The sequence below is a fragment of the Notechis scutatus genome, chromosome Z (genome assembly GCF_049901735.1).
Source record: "Notechis scutatus isolate UNSWTSFEM ecotype Mainland chromosome Z, rNotScu1.2, whole genome shotgun sequence".
Classification (NCBI taxonomy): domain Eukaryota; kingdom Metazoa; phylum Chordata; class Lepidosauria; order Squamata; family Elapidae; genus Notechis; species Notechis scutatus.
In genome coordinates this window covers 108,336,870-108,355,002 of record NC_142025.1, presented here as the reverse complement: position 1 = coordinate 108,355,002, position 18,133 = coordinate 108,336,870, and the positions used below count along the sequence as shown (strand labels likewise).

The 18,133-nt window shown below is 36.4% G+C and overlaps 1 protein-coding gene across 3 annotated transcripts; it reads left to right on the top strand.

The window, feature by feature from the left end:
• The first annotated feature begins 2,558 nt into the window (after positions 1-2,558).
• On the top strand, positions 2,559-16,937 carry LOC113423027 (serine/threonine-protein kinase SBK2-like). 3 transcript variants are annotated; one of them, XM_087948296.1, is made up of 7 exons: positions 2,559-2,784; positions 6,532-6,551; positions 6,846-7,162; positions 9,626-9,748; positions 9,943-10,117; positions 14,389-14,591; positions 16,136-16,937. In XM_087948296.1, exons 3-7 carry the CDS (start codon positions 7,121-7,123, stop codon positions 16,694-16,696), a joined length of 1,104 nt encoding a protein of 367 aa, XP_087804422.1. In that variant the 5' UTR covers positions 2,559-2,784; positions 6,532-6,551; positions 6,846-7,120; the 3' UTR covers positions 16,697-16,937. The 3 variants fall into 3 exon arrangements, with proteins under 3 accessions (XP_087804422.1, XP_026540030.2, XP_087804423.1); XM_026684245.2 differs by lacking the exon at positions 6,532-6,551; XM_087948297.1 differs by lacking the exon at positions 6,532-6,551 and having other exon boundaries at positions 6,846-7,224.
• The last annotated feature ends 1,196 nt before the right edge of the window (positions 16,938-18,133 follow it).

Sequence of the window (18,133 nt, the reverse complement as noted above, 5' to 3'; positions counted from 1 at the left end):
TGATGTTTAGGGGCAGGTTGTTTTCTAGGCACCATGAGGATAATTTTTGAACCTCCCCCCTATACGCTGTTTCATCTCCACCTGTAATGAGACCCAATATGGTAGTATCATCTGCGAACTTAATGATCACAGTGGATGAGTCAGACGATACATAGTCATGTATGTACAGTGAGTACAGGTAGGGACTGAGCACACAGCCCTGTGGGGAGCCAATGCTAAGCTTCAGGAAGGTGGATGTGACAGACTTCACTGTCTGTGGTCAGTCCCTCAGAAAGTCTTTGATCCAGTCACAGATGGAAGAGGTAAAATTCAAGTCAGTCAGCTTTTTGATAAGGATGCTCAGCAGGATAGTATTGAAGGCCAAGCTGTAATCAACGAAAAACATCCAGACATAGTTTCCGGGTTTCTCCAGATGGCTTGCTACAGAATGTAAGGCAGTAGCTATGGCATCGTCTGTCAACCTGTTCCCGCTGTAGGCAAACTGATGTTTGTCAAAGTCTGGTGGGTGGCATGATCTAAGGAGTTGGAGAACCAGTCTTTCGAAGCATTTCATCAGTACTGAAATTAATGCAATAGGTCTGTAGTCGTTTAGGTAGTTAATTGCTTTTTTCTTGGGGATTGGGACAATAGTGGCTGTTTTCAAGCATAATGGAACACAGGCCGTTAGCAGGGAGTGTTAAAGATCTTTGTCAGGACCCCTGCTAATTGATTGGCACAAGTCTTTACCGCTATCTCCAGCAGCCCATCTGGACCTGCACATGGACTCTTGGGACTTGGAGTAAGAAATGGTTGCTGCCCTTTCAAAAGCCTGGATAAAACTGAAACACAGTTGATTCCTGTTTAGGAAGAAAATAATTCACCTATCAAATGCTAATGCCATCTCAAGCCCTGATGGAAATTTTGGAAAATACACTTCTTTCTTACAATACACATTTATGACATTTTAAGTGGAATTTTAGATATACATTCTAGTAAGGAGAATTTCCCTGAGGATGGTCTTGATTACAAGTTTGAAACCTTAGAAGACTAAATCTCTGGTCCCAGATTGGAATTTTAGATATTTCCAGAAAAAAGAGCTCCTAGTATTGTCAATGAGAAAATACGGCATGATTATTTTTTTGGTCCTTACTCCTTTCTGAATTTTGTTCCTGATAAAGAAAGAAAGATAGAAGGAAAGAAAGGAGTGAAGCTAAATGTGAAATGCCTCATTTAGAAGCCATTCTTCATCTGACTCACACTCCATATTTCATATTGTGTATTTCAACAACATTTCTCATCCCCCTAAGGACATATGGTAGTTAAATTAAGGGCTGGAAACATATAATGTACAATCACAGAATGTATCTTCCAACAGAAGAAGAGAAACTGGTAGGAGAAGAAGTGAGATAGCCAACTGAATAGTAGAAAGGTAGGAAGTAAAGGCAGAAGTCCACTTGCATTCTAAAGAAGCAGAGCCTGCCATTAAAAAATATGAAAGTGAAAAATAAATTCATGGATTTCTTCCAAAAAGCTTTATTATCTGTGGAGTCCTTGGTGGTGTCTGAGCTTGTTTCTTTCCTTGCAGATGTTTGATTATCTAGTCCTAGCCAGACAATGAAGTGTCTGCAAGAAAATAACCATATTCAGACACCACCAAGGACTCCAGAGTTCAACACTGAGCTACAGATATACACTTTTATTGGTAGAAAGGGGTGTGCATCTTTGGGTATGTGCAGAATTTCTCAGCTAATCTTTATTGGGTATATGCAGAATTTCTCAGCATCTTCATATATGCTGCATTAATCCAATTAGAGAAATGCATTCTTTTTCTGCTTTTGATTTTCAGGTTTCTCTGCCTCTTTTATCCTTTGGTGACAGAGATCCTGAATCTCTTGCAGTTCTTTTCATTGACAAATCCCATTTTAATATTCTTCAGTACAATTCCTTATATTCATAAGTACAGTCATCTTTTCCAATTGCTTCCATTTTAGTTTATTTAATTTATATTTATTTAAATTGTTATATTTATTTATAAAATCTATTTTGTTCTGAATGGCAAAAACTCCAAACTACTCAGTTCAGACTATTTCCTATTGAAACTCCTGAATTAGCTTTGTAGACATCCAGAAATGTTCTTATATGAGAAATGATCTTATATTTGTAGATGTGATACATACCATAACAACCTGATTTTCATGGGATTCACATTGATGAACTAGCAGGTTGTTGGCAGCCATAAGATCAGAACAAGCTGGAGCACAAAGAGCATGAACAACATGGAAAAAGAACAGGCAAAGGGGGTTCAGAGAGGGGTACCCTTGTGTTATTTTCACCAACCCCCCCCCCCGTGCAATGAAAAGAGATGGACACAGGATGTCACTCTATCACAAGTACAAGATGAAGGATTATGGGGCATGGCCGAGGAGCATGGGAGAAAAGTGAAAGGCTACTGAAGTCCCAAAAAGAGGAGTTCAATATCTTCCTGAGGATTACTTATACTGGCAGATGTCATTGTTAGGGCTGAATGCAACAGAGTAGAGCGGGCTGCCTGGCATGTTCACTTTTTCATCTGTCCGGGAAAGATAGATGAGGTTTTCCCTTGCATTTTCAACCAATCCCCCTCTTCAAACTTCAGCTCTGTAGGGTGTGTGGCACAGGAGAAGAGGCGGAGCGTCACACTTAGACCAGTAATGTCTAGCAGACACCCCAGCTGCACTTCACACAGCCTCATTAGACAGCAACAGAAGCAAGAGAGAGAGAGAAAGACTGGTCACCCCAGAGGTTCTTCAGCACAAAAGGAAGTGGGTAAGTTCTTGATGCCATTGTGATGCCATTTACCGCGGTGAGGACTCTGCTACCTGGGCTGCAAAGATGAGGTCCCGACATGACAATCTTCAAGGGGGATTGAGTTCATGTAACGCTTTTGTCTGTAAATTTATGCACACATTATGACATTTTGCAAAAGTGTATGGTGTATAGAAGAGTGAGCTAATGTCTCCTTGCAGGAAACTGGGTTAGCACATAGGGTTTGTCTCTTGATGTCTAATGATATATCTATTATCGACACTGCATATTTGTCAGAAAAATACACTAAAAAATGGTTTGGGCTCTTGTCCAGACACTCGGAATGCAAAAAATTACAGACAGCAGCAAAAATAGGCAGAAATGGGCAGGTGTGAATGAATGGCTTAATGCTGAAATCCAACAAACCAATCATTTATCAGTTACTGCACTCAGTTATATTTTTTGTGGTGCCACATGTGAAGAATTGAGATGTCATTTTATTTCTTTGTTGCAACCTGCAGCACACCTGGACAATTAGTGGAAGAATTAACAGTAAAGAGCAATGATATAAGATTACATATGCTCTATAAGATGGGGAAGATTGGAAAAATAAACCTAGAGCAACAACAATTTCTTGCAATGTCTACTTTTACTTAGATACGCTTTACAAAAATGTTGGGACTTTGGGCAAAATGCATAAATATGTGAAAGATTTTCCCTACATTCACAATGCTCACAGTGAATGTTGCCTTATTTTCATTTTGTTTTATAATTTTATCACATTATTCACACATCTTTTTATGACTGATATACATCATATCATCAGACATTTGAATCATATGAATTAGTTTATGAATCATTTCAGAACAATATTCTTGCTGGCTAAATGTGAGACATATGGTCTTGGGAAATAATGACTTGATACTGACAAAAAACACCTGGCTAAATCATCATCACTGATTCAGGAAAAGTTGGTGTTGCTCAGATCTATTGTGTGAATTGGGTCTTAAGAGCTGATATGGGTGTCAGCTGGATGGATAAAATAAATCCTTGGGATTTTGTTAATTGATAATTTAATCAGAATTGTTTATGAGGAAGGAGAATTGCAGATAATTAGTGGTGACTCTATATAACCTAGAGATGTTGTTCTTTCCCATAACATTTTTGTTAAAGAACCACTGTCCTTACTAAATGACAATCACAATGTTTTTTTTGTTCCTTCATTTTTATTCACAGCTCCTTACAGATCTTGGGGTCAAGCATTTGACTTTTTCAAATACTAGTTTTCTTAAATGACTTTAGAAATCCAATTTTATTTGGTACTTCAGCACTAAGAGTGGATACTTTGGGCTGAATTTTACCTTGTTAGTTAAAAAAAGGGGGGGGGGAGGGAATTCTCTCATACTAACCTCAAAATTAAAAAAACCAAAAATTGTAGGCACCACAACCACAAAATTTACTTTAGGTGTGGGCCAACTTACATATCATATAGCATGACAAGTCCCTATGATTAATTGTTTATGTTCATTTTCTTTTTTTTAATAAAAGTTTTTTTTAATTTCAATCTACACATATGCAACAATTCATTAACTGTGTGGCATCAATATATCATATATTTTAGTATAAGCAAGCTTAATAATCTCTTAATATCCGCATTCATATTAAGTCAAAATCCTTCCTTGCTTATTTTCAATACTCTCTCCTAATGCCAACCAGCATATCAGTTAGATATACCTAATAATTTCATTATTCAATGTCTTCCTCAATTTCTTTTTAAATAAAAAAAAATCTCATTTGGCAAGCAGTCTGATTCCAGGTTTCAATACAGTACAAACATGACCATATTTACCTATTCATTTTGTTTGTTCAATTTCATATCACATTAACCATTAGTATTAAGTATTAAACTTATCCAATTCCAATTCATATTATAACTTATTTCATTCATTAGAGTATTCTCATATCTTATTTTACAACATTATTTAAAATTCCCATCTCATTTCTATATTCATTTCCCAAATTACCTTTATCTGTCATATTTGCAATTTTATCAATCCTTAGTTTAATTTAAAATTGTCCCCTCTGATTATTAATTTGAGCCAGCCACCTTCAATCTATCTTGATACCATCACCCTAATTACTATATAACACAGATATCTATCTATCTATCTATCTATCTATCTATCTAATCTACTTTTTATTTTTTTTGTCAGATTCTGCATTACATTTTTTTCATTCACCTTATCAATCATCTATACATTACAAAAATGTTTATGTTTATTTTCATGGGCCAGATATAAGCTGGTTCATTTAAAAAAACATAGAAAAAAGTAGATGCAAAAGATGAACAAGTCGCATAAACATTCACAAATAGTACGGACTAGAATCTCACTTCAAGGATTTTCAAGTACTGAAGGGTAAAACAAAGTATAACCTGTAACTCTTATTTATCCCTCATTCAGTGTTAATTTGTCAACCTTTAACCCAAAGATGCATGTTTTTAAGCCTTCTAGGAAAAAACAAAATGAAATAAAATAAAAAGATAGAAACTACTAGAAAAATGGAACAGTAGGATTTTTTTTTTCTTTTGCAGTTTCAGAGGTGTTATTTTCCTTTTCTTTGGCTTGAGATAGAATGGTGCAAAGATACAGAGGTTCTAGAGCAACAGTGCATAATTTAGGTGGACTCAGAAGCAAAAAAAGATGAACTCAAAATGCAATTTCATTTACACTAAAATATAAATGAATTTATTAAATAGCTAATTTAATTACCAACAACTTTAATCATTTTAAATCCACCCATGTTGAATAATTTAGAAATATTTAATAATGTTCTTCTTCTGTCACATTAAAAATGGCAATGCACTGCAACTGAATCCATAACAACTCCACACAAGTCTAAAAGACTTCAGGTTGTTCATTTCTGCCCTAACCAAGCCTGTCCCTTTTGAAATACCATTTTAAAAAGGAATGTATATTTGGCCCCTTCTTACTGACTTTTTTCATTTTGCTTAAATAAAGACCAAATTAAGAATTGTGTAAGACTTCCAATTCTATGCAGACAAATTCACCCTACAAATTCACTCTTCACTTTTGAATGGATGGCCTCATCTGAATCTGTGGTGCATCTTACTTGGCAATTTCATTTCCCAACATTGCTTCAATTTGTATCAGTTCCTTCACTGCAAAGACATGTACAGTATATTTGTCTTCTCTGAATGTTGCACAAAGATCAATTTTTATGTCAAGTTCATATATGTGAAATGCACACTTCTTTTGCATATATGTGTGATCACAGATTGTTCACCCTAGAGCTCAGTACCTTAAACTCAGAATTAGAAATTTAGAAAAAAATTGTTTGCTAGAAAATAGATCTATAAAATAGATACCTTTATTGTGACCAGGGAACAGCAAATTTCACATCTAGCTTTCTTCTAAAAGTTCAGCATAAGTGGATAACTCTCAAATGTTCTGCTGAAAAAACATTTAAGCAAAAAGTCCATTGTTACCAGAGATATCAACATATTTATTTTAGTTGCATACAAATAAATTAACTTCATTTTAATTTGTTGTCCATTTTCACAAAATTATTCAAAGCTTTAACAAGTCTCTTTTGTAAATGCAATATAAACAAATTATCCAGATTGCTCTCTTGGTTTGTTAATTGTATATCTGTTGTAAACACTAAATATCAATTGGTTTCAGTATCCAGTGTGACATCTTTTTCTAAGTCATTATTATAGCCTATCATTTTTAAATTTACTTTCAGATCAGTCTCAACTTAATCAGGTAAAATTCTTCTTTCATAACATTGTTTAAATACAATTCATCTGTAGCAGTCACTAAAAATTAAGACTTAACAAAAGTTAAATTCTGGTTTCATCATTCAAAAATAACCTTCAATATGTCCAATGTTAAATTTTGCTTCATTCTGTATCTATAAATTAAATGTGTTCTTCTCTTTTGATTTTAATCTTTAGTTCCTTCTAATTTGTTTTAGTGTCCAATTATCTTATGTACACAATTATTTAAAAAAATAAGAAAAATGCATTTTCACATGGAAAGCATTTTTATTTTTAATAGATGAAAAGCAGTTAACAAGCATTTTCCAAAAGTGATGAAAAGGAACTATGAGAACCCAGTATCCGTTTAAAGGTGCCAAAGACGGTTGAGAAAGAACCCTCATCTCCCAGAGCTCTAAATCTTGCAAAGACCAACATCTTACAATCTCCTTGGGAGGAGCAACTATCTGGAGCACTTGTGGATAATCTCAAGTCTACTTTGTCTGAAGAAGAATTACAAAGAGCCACTGTACTCACCAATTCTTCATTAGACTGGGGTTATTGGCTCAATTTTTTATGGAGCTAACTTCTGTTTGCCATTATCTCTGGAAATTGGAGGTACCACCATTTCCAAGTATTTAATGGAACAAGAGACATTCATAACTAGCTGTAAAAGTGTTGTAAGTTTTGACATTTATATTGTGACATTTATTTGTGATATTTACCAGTCGGAACTCACAAATAAGGAGTGTGTCATAAGAACAGCAAGAACAACAATAACATATATCCTATTATGAGGAGAGTTATTTCTACAACATTGTCCCTTTCAAAAAAAATCTAAAAATATTCAGGGATAAGTAAAAAAGTTTAAATATGATTTTCTAAAGTGTTTAGGAGTGTATCACTTAAGCCTCACATTCCCATAACCCTGTAACATGTAGGATAGGACACTTGGCATGAAATCAGAAGCCAGGCATACTGGTATCAGTTAAGTAAGGAGGTTACAAGTAATCAGTGGATCACAGAAATACAATAAAGAACATGTTTTTGGTCCAGTTTGCAATGATTTTGCTACCCCAGAATTGGAGAGGAGTAAGAGAGTGCCTAAAAAAGAGAGTGCCTAAAAAAGGCCTACCCTGAAATATTTTCCACTCTTCATTCCAAGATTTCATAGTTCTGCAACTAGGGCAAAATTCTGCAAATGGCATTAGTTGGGAAAAGTGATATACTTAATGAACCTGCTAAATTCTGCATTGCTAAATTTGGAATGAGGTTTGCCTGTGTGAAATGGGGACGAGGGGAGAGAGAGACCACCCATGGGATATGGTGCTCTAAGAAGATACGAATGAAGGATTGTAGTTTTGTTCATATAGAGATGCATGAAAACAGCTACCTGCATATCAAGCTCCCCATGATTGGCACATAGAGATTGTAGGACAAAAACTTTCAAGGAAATCAAAGTCACCTCTAAACACACTGCCAATGCATTTCCATTATTATTGTTGCTGCGTTGGTTTGGACTAGAAAAACAACCAAAAGACTTTAAGCTTCACAGTAAAAGCTCACCAACTGAGTACAGTAGACTGGCTAACTTAATTCAATTTATGCACTGATTCACCCAGTCCTATATGTATTGAATAACTTCATAGTGAAAAATTACCTCTTAAATAGGAAGGTCACATTCACATGGAAAAAGTGGCAATCTGGAGAGAGAATAGGAAAGAAGTTGGAAGGGACCTTGGAGGTCACCTTCCTTCTCTCTTTGCAAATTTAGAACTCAAGTTTACCAAATTTTAAATCTTTCAAAATAAGAGGAAGAGATCAAGTTAAGGAGAACTGAGCATGTTTGTCGATTGTAAGGGTTTTTTTTCTCTGATATTGTTATCTGTAGTAAATAGCCTGTACACGTACAATGATAATACAGAAAAAGGTATCTCCTTTTTTGGTTTCTCAGGAAACTGGGGAAAAGGCAAGAAAGGTTATAAGCCAGGTTTCCCAGGGGCCTCTGTAGCTGTAGTATGACCCTTTTTATTGCCTCTTCTGAAGTAAGATTACATACCGGTAAAAGCAGATGTTTCACTGCAATATGCTGGAAAGTTGGAAGAGCATACTAACTTTCTTTCCCTCTTGTATTGCCAAAGGAATCTAAACTTAATGAAAATGAGCAATATCTATGTTAAGGCTAATAGACCCAGATAGATTTCATTCTTAAAGTACTGAGTGCAGAATAAATAAATCCCATTTTTCTTTTCTAATCTATAAAGTTGTAAATACAATTTTGGACAGAAAGTAATAAGAGGGAGCAAAACCAAACAACAATAATAAACAATTAAAATCTGGATACACCCGCCAAAGAGGACTTGAAAGGAAGATTTTTTGGGTTTCAGGAAAATAAACTCATGGGTGATAATTGACCATATTTCACTCGAGTTCCACTTGGTGCCATTAATATTCTTAATACACAGAACATGGTAGGGGAAACTGTGCATTTTGCCATTTTGTAATTCTGTAGGACTGAATGCAAGTAGAAAGGCATAAAGAAAAATATAATTACAAAGAATATTAAAAGATTTCTTATTTCATATTATGATGCACATTGGAGCATGCAGAGTTCATGAATAAAAATTACAAACTAAAACTGTTAAAAGAGATGGCAGGGGATTTCTATTGTGTCAGGGGATTGGAATAAACACCCAGAGCTGAGGATCTGCAACACTTGTTTATTTGAGGTAAGCTCAGCAACAATGTAACCATAACGAAAGATAATGGCTGGCGGGCAGCCTTTATATAGCGGCTGCCTGCCACTCCGTCATCCAATAACTTTGAAGTATTCTTCCTGCGCTGTTTGCGGCAGGCTGCTCTGTGTCTGCATCTGTGCAGACACAACAATTTCAGTCCCACAAAATACAGTTAATGAAGACTGGCAATGAGGTACAATTAACTCATCTAGTCATGTTTCTTGTCTGGTTTACAAATCTCTGACAGTCACTTTAATTGTCTGGTGAATTAGGATGGGTATAATTCCTCTCTGACCATTAAGGGACTGAATCCTCCTTTCTATCTTGTCTGATCATTCCCTAGGCACTATCTCGGAGCCTCAGTGGCACAGTGGTTAGAGTGCATTACTGCAAGCTACTCCTACTACAATTTGGTAGTTCGAATCCCACCAGGCTCAAGGTTGACTCAGCCTTCCATCCTTCCAAGGTGAGTAAAATGAGAAACCAAATTGTTGGGGGCAATATGGTGACTCTGTAAACCGCTTTGAGGGGGCTGTAAAACACTATAAAGTGGTATATAAGTCTAAGTGCTATTGCTATCTCAATTCCTCATCCCTTGAGGTCCTTTTCACATACTATTGCAATAAGATAAGGTCACCAACTTCTTTGTACTTCTCATAGGGTTTTACCATGAATCGTACTTTGGGGATGGAGGCACAGGCTCGTCTCACAGATATGTTGGAGATTACTGCCCAGAGTCTGGTGCACATGGAAGTAGCAGAACACTACCAAATCATCAAGGAGCTGGGCAAGGGGAAATATGGACAGGTGGTCCTGGTGATGCACAGGCAAAGAGGTAAATATTGCTTGTATGGTCAAACAACCCTACTCTCTTTTTCACTAAACCCTTTTAAATTTGTTTGTTTCCCAGCTTTATTATTTTTACAAATAACTCAAGGCAGCCAAGATATCCACTACACATATTCCTGCTACTATTTCCTCCACAACAAGAATCCTGGGAAGTGGATTGGGCTGAGAGAGAGGGACTAGTCCAAAATCACCCAAATGGCTTTCACAACTAAAATGGGACTAGAATTTACAGTCTCCCGCATTCTAGTCTGGACCAAACTGGCGCTCTGTTTGGACTGAAGAGGGTTTTTTTTGAATGCAGGACTAGTGTTCTGACCAAGGCTTCCCAAGACCATAATTAAGCATACACTTAGTTAAAACAACTCTTGTTTTATTTCAATGCTGGGAATTATTTTCATTCCCAGCTGGAAATGAGTCCCAAACAGTCCCTTTGAGATAAGTACCCACCTTTCTCTCCTTTGAATTGCTGCCAACAACTAGAGTGCCAAATGAATTATAAAAAAACAACCAAAGTATAAAGTCCACATAGAGCTTCATGGATTAATCTGAATGAAACAAACAACTTCGTTTCCTATAAAGGTTTCCTCACCTTTGCCTGTCCTTTATACCTTATGGGAGGGGCAATCACCTCCAAGCCTTACAACCGAGTTGCCCCTTTTGTCTCAGCTGCTCTTGTCTTCTAGCAGTTCTGCACACACGCGCACTGGGAACAGGTTCCCCTTGTTCCTCGGCCTCACTGCTGCCAGACTTCAGAGGCTCTGGAGTCAGTACCCAGATGATCTTGGCCCCATCTCTGCATTGGACGCAGGGCCCTTGTCCAAGTCCTCTCCAGACTCCCTGACTGGTCCCCGTTCTTCCCCACTGTCCAATTCTGCTGCTGTCTGCATAGGCTGCCGGCGAACCACAACAATTAGTAGAAACCAGGAGATGAAGATGGAGAAATAAAAAATAAAATATAAATCAATTAAATATATCTAATACAATGTTTGTATGTTTACTTAAAATGTCTTCCTTCTGTCACTTGAAAAGTTGAAATTTGATTGAGGTGAAGATGGGATATATCCAAAGCTATGGGGAATGTATGCAGCACTGGAGTTTCAGGTTAGACTGCCCTGCTTTATACTGATTTGACATAGTACTTAATAATATTTTAATACCCAGTTGAATAACAGCCGGGTATTCAGTTTCAATGGAAAATAGTTTCTATTATAGTTGCTTTTGAGAAAAACAGATTGATTCATATAGCTAGTGATTCTATATCAGTGTTTTCAAACATGACAGTTTTCACATGTGTGACTTTCAATTCCCAGAATTCCTTAGGGTTCTGCATGTTTCCACCTACTATCTGAGTCCTTAGCTGCGCATATGTATATATGCACTATATATGTGTGTTTCTCTCTCTCTCCCTATGTGTGTGTCTACCGAAATACAGAGAAGACAATATACAAAGACAAAATTTAGAAGTGATAATATGTAAACACCCAACACATTAATGATTAACTTAAAATACCAAAAGACAAACAAGAAATAAAACACCTCAATAATTACGTTTATTAAATTGATATAAACCATGATCACCTATACATTTGCAAAACATGAATTTTACACCAAAGGGAAACATTATTTTTGATAAGTAAAAATAATAAAATCTTTTTGCAAATTAATCAGTCATACATTTCCAATCTTTGATATTGGGATTAAAGATACTTTTCCAATATCTTGTGCAATTGTGTTTTAATTTAGACAATATCCTAGAGTGGCTTATGGTGACATACAAAATAATTTATTGCCAAAAGCCACCAGATCATTGTTACAAATACAAAATCAACAAAGATTTCCTGACAAATACTCACTAATTTTAAGAGCCGTCACTTATTTGAGCCAAGTTTTTAATTTAAAACTGAATAATTCTGCAGTTGGCTACTGTGGTCAGAGTACATGTATCTCCCCTTCCTCTGTACAAATGTAAAGTGTATTCACTACTGAGCCCAAGTCTCTCCACCCCCAAGGCACATGAAGTGCTTAAGTGCCCTTATAAGAAAATATTCATAGCAAGCTGAATTGACCCCAAGTGGCGATGGGGAGAAGACATAGTTAGGAACCTGTAACTCAGTAAACCTAATTGTTTCTATTAACCGAGATAGTGCAGCTGCCATGCTGACCTAGTAGAAAAAGAGAGAGTCAGTTTGGTCTAATGGTTAAGGCGCCAGGCTAAAAAATGTGAGACCATGACTTCTAGTCCTGCCTTAGCCATGAAAGACAGCTGAGTAATTTTGAGCTAGTCTTTTTCTCTCAGCCTAATCCAACTTCTTGTTGTGTTGAGGAGATAGGGCAGGGTTGTCAAACTGGCAGCCCACAGGCCGGATGCGTCACCCCAGCTCCACAAATGGGAAAATGTCACAAAACAATGTGATAGCAATGTGATACTTCGAGTTTGACACCTGTTAGGTAGGGTGTTGAATATGTTTGCTGCCTAGAGCTATTTGTAAAAATAATGTGGGATACAAATAAATAAATCACCTACATACATACACACACACACACACACACACACACACACACACACACACACATGCACGCACACAGTTTTTGCTGTTGCTCATGGCCACTCAGTAAAGTATCAAAGCTTTACTGATTGTCTGATATATAGTATATGATTGCCTACATGCATTCCAATACAATTATGTTGGATCTTCAAGTGATTTGGTTGCTTCAGATAAGCTAGGTTTTGGTAACAAAAGCACATCTGTACCCACATATATAATATCTATTCTGTGAACAGAGTTTTATTCCAGCCCTTGTTTCTCAATGCAAGAGTTCTTCAAAGATGTGAAGGGGAATTCCTATTGCTTGTCTAATTCTTTTGCAGATATGGTTTAGCAGAAATTTAAATACTGATTTTACAATGTTTTTTTCCTGAACTGGAAATATTTTTTGATTCTATACCTTAGAATCTGAATAGAAAAGAATTGAGAAGGAACAAAAATGAAATTACTGATTCAGGAAAATATTTAATATGGTGTATAACATAATATTTGCAAGGATTTGTACAGGATGCTATATTCCAGGCTCTTCAAAAACTGGACCTGGAATGCATTAGGCAAGAATTCAACTGGATACATGTTTCCTTTTTGTCACAGGGATTTGATCACCTTATACATTCCAAACATAATTTAGAAAAAAAGAAAATAGAGACTGAAAGAGTTTAACATCATACACATGGTGCACATGGCAGTACAAAATGGGAAAATCTACTGTATATTTAAATATATATAATGGTAAAAATTATGTTTAGCATACTGATGAAAAGAAGGAAGAAATAACAAAATTACAGAAAGAGGAGGAAATTGTTAAAAAACAGTTTCTCTCTAAAGGAGTGTGAAAACAAATCTGTTTTTCTTGAGTTATTCTTAGCACTTAGTGTTATTCTTAACATTTAGCTGCAATCATTTAATCTATTAACTTCTTCCAGCAGCCACCACCCCCATGCAAATTGTAATTATATATAGTTGTGTCTTTTTAAAAATGTTTATTGATTTGGAGCTGAAATATTTGGTTATGTTAGCTAAACCACTGTTGACCTGAACTTTAAAACATTATAATTTCAGAATTATATTACCATATTTTAAATTCTTAAAAAATGAAAAATCTAGACTGTATGTGTCCATTTATCTATAATGGAAATACATTTATTGATATGGGGGTACAGGAACTCTGTGATTTACAACATAACAACCATTCAAAGTTACAACAGACATTCCCTATACATACTTCCAACCTGTTTTCAGAGTTATGACACCCACAGAAACCCCAATGACTGGGAGATCACATTTTGGGTGCTTGGCAACACACTTACCTTTACGATCGTTTGCAGTGTCTCGTGATCACGTGACTCCAATTTGTAATGTGTTTCTGCCAGTTTTTGGCATTTATTTCTGACTTCTGGCAAAAACACCCCTTAGGGAATATGAATTCACTTAACAACCATGTTTCCACTTAATGGTCATAACTTCAAACTGGTCATGTGATGGCTTGACTTATGATCATAATGATTTGTGAACTATAATTCCAGGTTCAATTATAGTTATAAGTTGAGGGCAACCTGTCACAATGACCCCAAATTTTGGTGACTTTGCATACAGAAAACACTGCTGGAATAGTTGTTTGAAATTGCACATCAAAAGACAGGAAAAAGCTTCTGATTATTGGAAAATGAGGATCTTGATCTTATCCATATCCCCTCCCAACTTCTCTCAGGGACCCCGATGGCTCTCAAGCTACTACCTAAATCTAGCACCAAGCTCCAGAATTTCTTATATGAATACTGTGTGGCACTCTCACTTTCTCCACATCCTGCCATCATTGGTATGTTTGGCATTGCTATAGAATCCAGCCAGCATTACGGTTTTCTCTATGAAGCAGCCCTCCATCGAGACCTTATCTCCATTATCAAGCCCAAGGTAAGGCATATTTTTACATTTCAAGGTTTAAAAAAATTAATATTATTAATAGATTTTAGACTTACTGTATATTTTAACATCTGCAATTTGTTAGTTTTAGATTTTAATAATAATAATGACTTGAACATTGGGCACTATTTTAGAAAATGAAATTCAGTGGTGAAAAAAGTAAGGTTCTATATTTAGGCAAGAAAAACCAAATGCATAGAGGTGGTTCTTGGCTCAACAGTTACAAGTAGTAACTGTTAGAGGGATCTTGGAGTCCTAGTGGACAATTACTTAACTATGAGCCAGCTGTGTGCTGCAGCTGCCAAAAAAGCCAGCATTGTCCTAGGCTACATTAACAGAGGGAGGGAATCAAGATTTTGTGAAGTGTTAATACCACTTTATAGTGCCTTGGTAAAACCACATTTGGAATACTGCATCCAGTTTTGGTGGCCACAGTGTAAAAAAGATGCTGAGACTCTAGAAACAGTGCAGAGAAGAGCAAAAAAAAAAAGAAAAAGAAAAAAAAGAAAAGAAAAAAAGATTAGGGGACTGGAGGCTAAAACATAAATTTCTGGAATTGGGTATGTCTAGTTTAATGGAAAGACAGACTAAGGGTAATATGATAGCAGTGTTCCAATATCTAACGTGTTGCTATGAAAAAGGTGGGGTGTGTGTGTGTCAACCTATTCTCTAAAGCATCTAAAGGCAGGACAAGATGGAAACTAATCAAGGAGTGAAGCAACCTAGAACTAAAAAGAAATTTCATGACAGAACAATTAGTCAGTGAAACAACTTTCCTCCAGAAGTTGTGAATGCTCCTGGAAGGTTTTAAGAAGAGATTGGATAATCATTTGTCTGAAGTGGTATAGGGCAGTGGTATAGGGCTTCCTACTTGAGCAGGTGGTTGGACTAGAAGACCTCCAAGGACCCTTCCAATTCTGTTATTCTGTTCTGTTCTGTCTCATTTTAAGGTATGTATGTATTGCTGTGATCATAGCCAATTTAAAATAATCAGGAGACTTATTTAATAAATTATTTACTAACTTATTAATTAGTAAGTATATAAAGTTAATTAGTATATAAAGTTGAATTTTTCAAAATCAACTAGAAACAAGTCAACTAATCAACACAGAATATGTTATAAACTATGGGTCAAATACAAAGTACGAGATGAGGTATTTTGAATTTTCAAAACTTGTAATTTTGAACTTTGACCATAAAAGATGATCATAATTCCACTTTCAAAAGAATTTTGAAAACTTTTTTCAGTAGAATCATGTGATGCTGAAAAAAATTAAGAGTAAGTCCAATTTTAATTGTGATTGAGATGGGTTGAAGAATAGAAAAAAGGTGTGAGTTTTAAATGTTATAGACCAGTGTTTCACAGCCATGGAACTTTAACGTGTGTGGACTTCAACTCCCAAAATTCTGACTAGCTGGGGAATTCTGGAAGTTGAGGTCCACACACCTTACAGTTGCCAAGGTTGAGAAACACTGTTATAGACCATTGAGAAGAACTAATGGAGTAAAAAAATGTTCTTCTTTAACCCATCTAGGCAGGCATTCCTGAGAAGGCAGCCAAGCTCTGTGCCAAGCAACTGGTGAGTGCATTGGACTTTATACACAGCCGGGGCCTGGTGTATCGAGATGTTAAACCAGAGAATATCCTGCTTTTTGACCGTCACTGTCACTGCATCAAACTGACAGATTTTGGATTGACCCGACCCCAGGGCACTCTGCTGCAGCTTGTGACTGGGGTCATCCCTTACACTGCACCTGAACTAAGCCGTGGCACTGCTGGCACTCCAGGCCTAGCCATTGATGCCAGCCTTGATGCCTGGGCTCTTGGGGTGCTGATCTTCTGCTTGCTCACTGGCTACTTTCCTTGGGAAAAGACTCTACCCGAGGATTCCTTTTTTGACGACTTTGTGATATGGCAAGAATCAGGTTCAGATGAAGACCTGCCATTTCACTGGCGTCCTCTGTCTCAAGATTGCATTGCTATGTTACAAAATCTTTTAGCCCTGGAGCCTACCAAGCGTGGCCCCATCCGCCAAGTACTCAGCTACCTGGATCGGCCGTGGCGAGCAGACGTGGCTGCTAAAACTGCCATCTGAGCTGAAATTTATCTGACTGGAATGGGGGTAGAGGGAAGGAGTGGGGTGAAAGACAATCCCCCCATTATTATGAATTTGCAAAAAAGAAAAAGAAAAGAAATGCTATTCATTGGGTAATTTACAGCAGTGCTCAACGTGTATCTGTTGAATGGTTTGATTTTATTATGAGAGTCTAAATCAGTGCATGTGATCATGTTTAAGATGATTATAAAACATAAAGGTAAATATTTTTGTGTTGTTAGTAAGTTGGAATTTAAATTATGAAAATATATCATTTTCATTTCGCAAAATGTTACTTCAGACCTTGCTCCTAATGATATATTGTGATCCTAATCATATATACTAGTAAGCCAAAATGCAGTTTATCTGGTTTCAGCTTAGGGTGTCATTGTACCATTGTGGTTTGTGAACCACTGCTTACAGTTTAGTCAAGAAGCCATGCTTAAAAATCCATGGTTTCGCACAATATGTGAACCTAGTCAACTACTGGTTTCACACATTGCAGTCATATTTGCTTGATTTTAGCTTAATTTGGTATGGATGTTTTTTTTTTAACAGCAGAGATGAACAACCTGCAAATCTAGGGCTACATATGGATTCTTTTTTGTATCAGAACCCTCTCTAGTACAATTACCAAAATATGTATGGCAAAGTTTCAGGCCAGGAGTAACAAAAGGTGAAAATTGGTAGTATAATCTATATAGATTTAATAGAGACAAAAATCAAATAAGATTCTCAGGCAGCCTCCTATAAATAAATATCAGGGATACTCACCTCTGGTTATTATAGTTCTAATTCAATGGATCCTGACTTTTAAAACCAACCAACATTTAAAAGTCAAGGTGCCATTGAATTAGAACTATGTATATTATGTTATCCTATTTATTATTTTTATAAATAACTCTGAGAGGTGAACATATCTAATACTTTTTCCTTCTCCTGTTTTCCCTAAAACAACAACTTTGTGAGGTAAGTTGGACTGAGAATGTGATTATCCAAAGTCATGCCTAAAGTGGAACTAGAACTCAGTCTCTTGATTTTAACTCTGTGCCATAACCGTTAGACCCTGGGTATCAAACTCGTGGCATTATGTTGCCATCACGTGGCATATTGTGACATTTTTCCCTTCGCGAAGTTGGGGTGGGCGTGGCTTACATGTGATGCATCTGGCCTGCAGGCTACCAGTTTGACACCCCGACAAAGGTTTCTGAATCTTGGCAAATTTAAGAGGGAAGGACTTCAATTCCCAGAGTTCAGTTCAACTCTGGGAGTTGAAGTCCAAGTATCTTACAGTTGCCATGGTTGTGAAACACATTAGTCCAAACTGAGTTTCTTTTTAATTTTTTTTCTATCTTTTAAATATTTTTTTTCTAAATGGTATTTTGAGAGGCAATTATATGAATTGACTAACTAACTGATATAATAATTGTCATCTCA

Coding starts and splice junctions, on each gene's coding strand:
- LOC113423027 (XM_026684245.2), top strand. CDS start 7,121: ATGGAGCTAACTTCTGTTTGCCATTATCTCTGGAAATTGGAG. Junction 7,163..9,625: donor ATTATCTCTGGAAATTGGAG/GTACCACCATTT, acceptor ATCATTCCCTAG/GCACTATCTCGGAGCCTCAG. Junction 14,592..16,135: donor TCTCCATTATCAAGCCCAAG/GTAAGGCATATT, acceptor TAACCCATCTAG/GCAGGCATTCCTGAGAAGGC.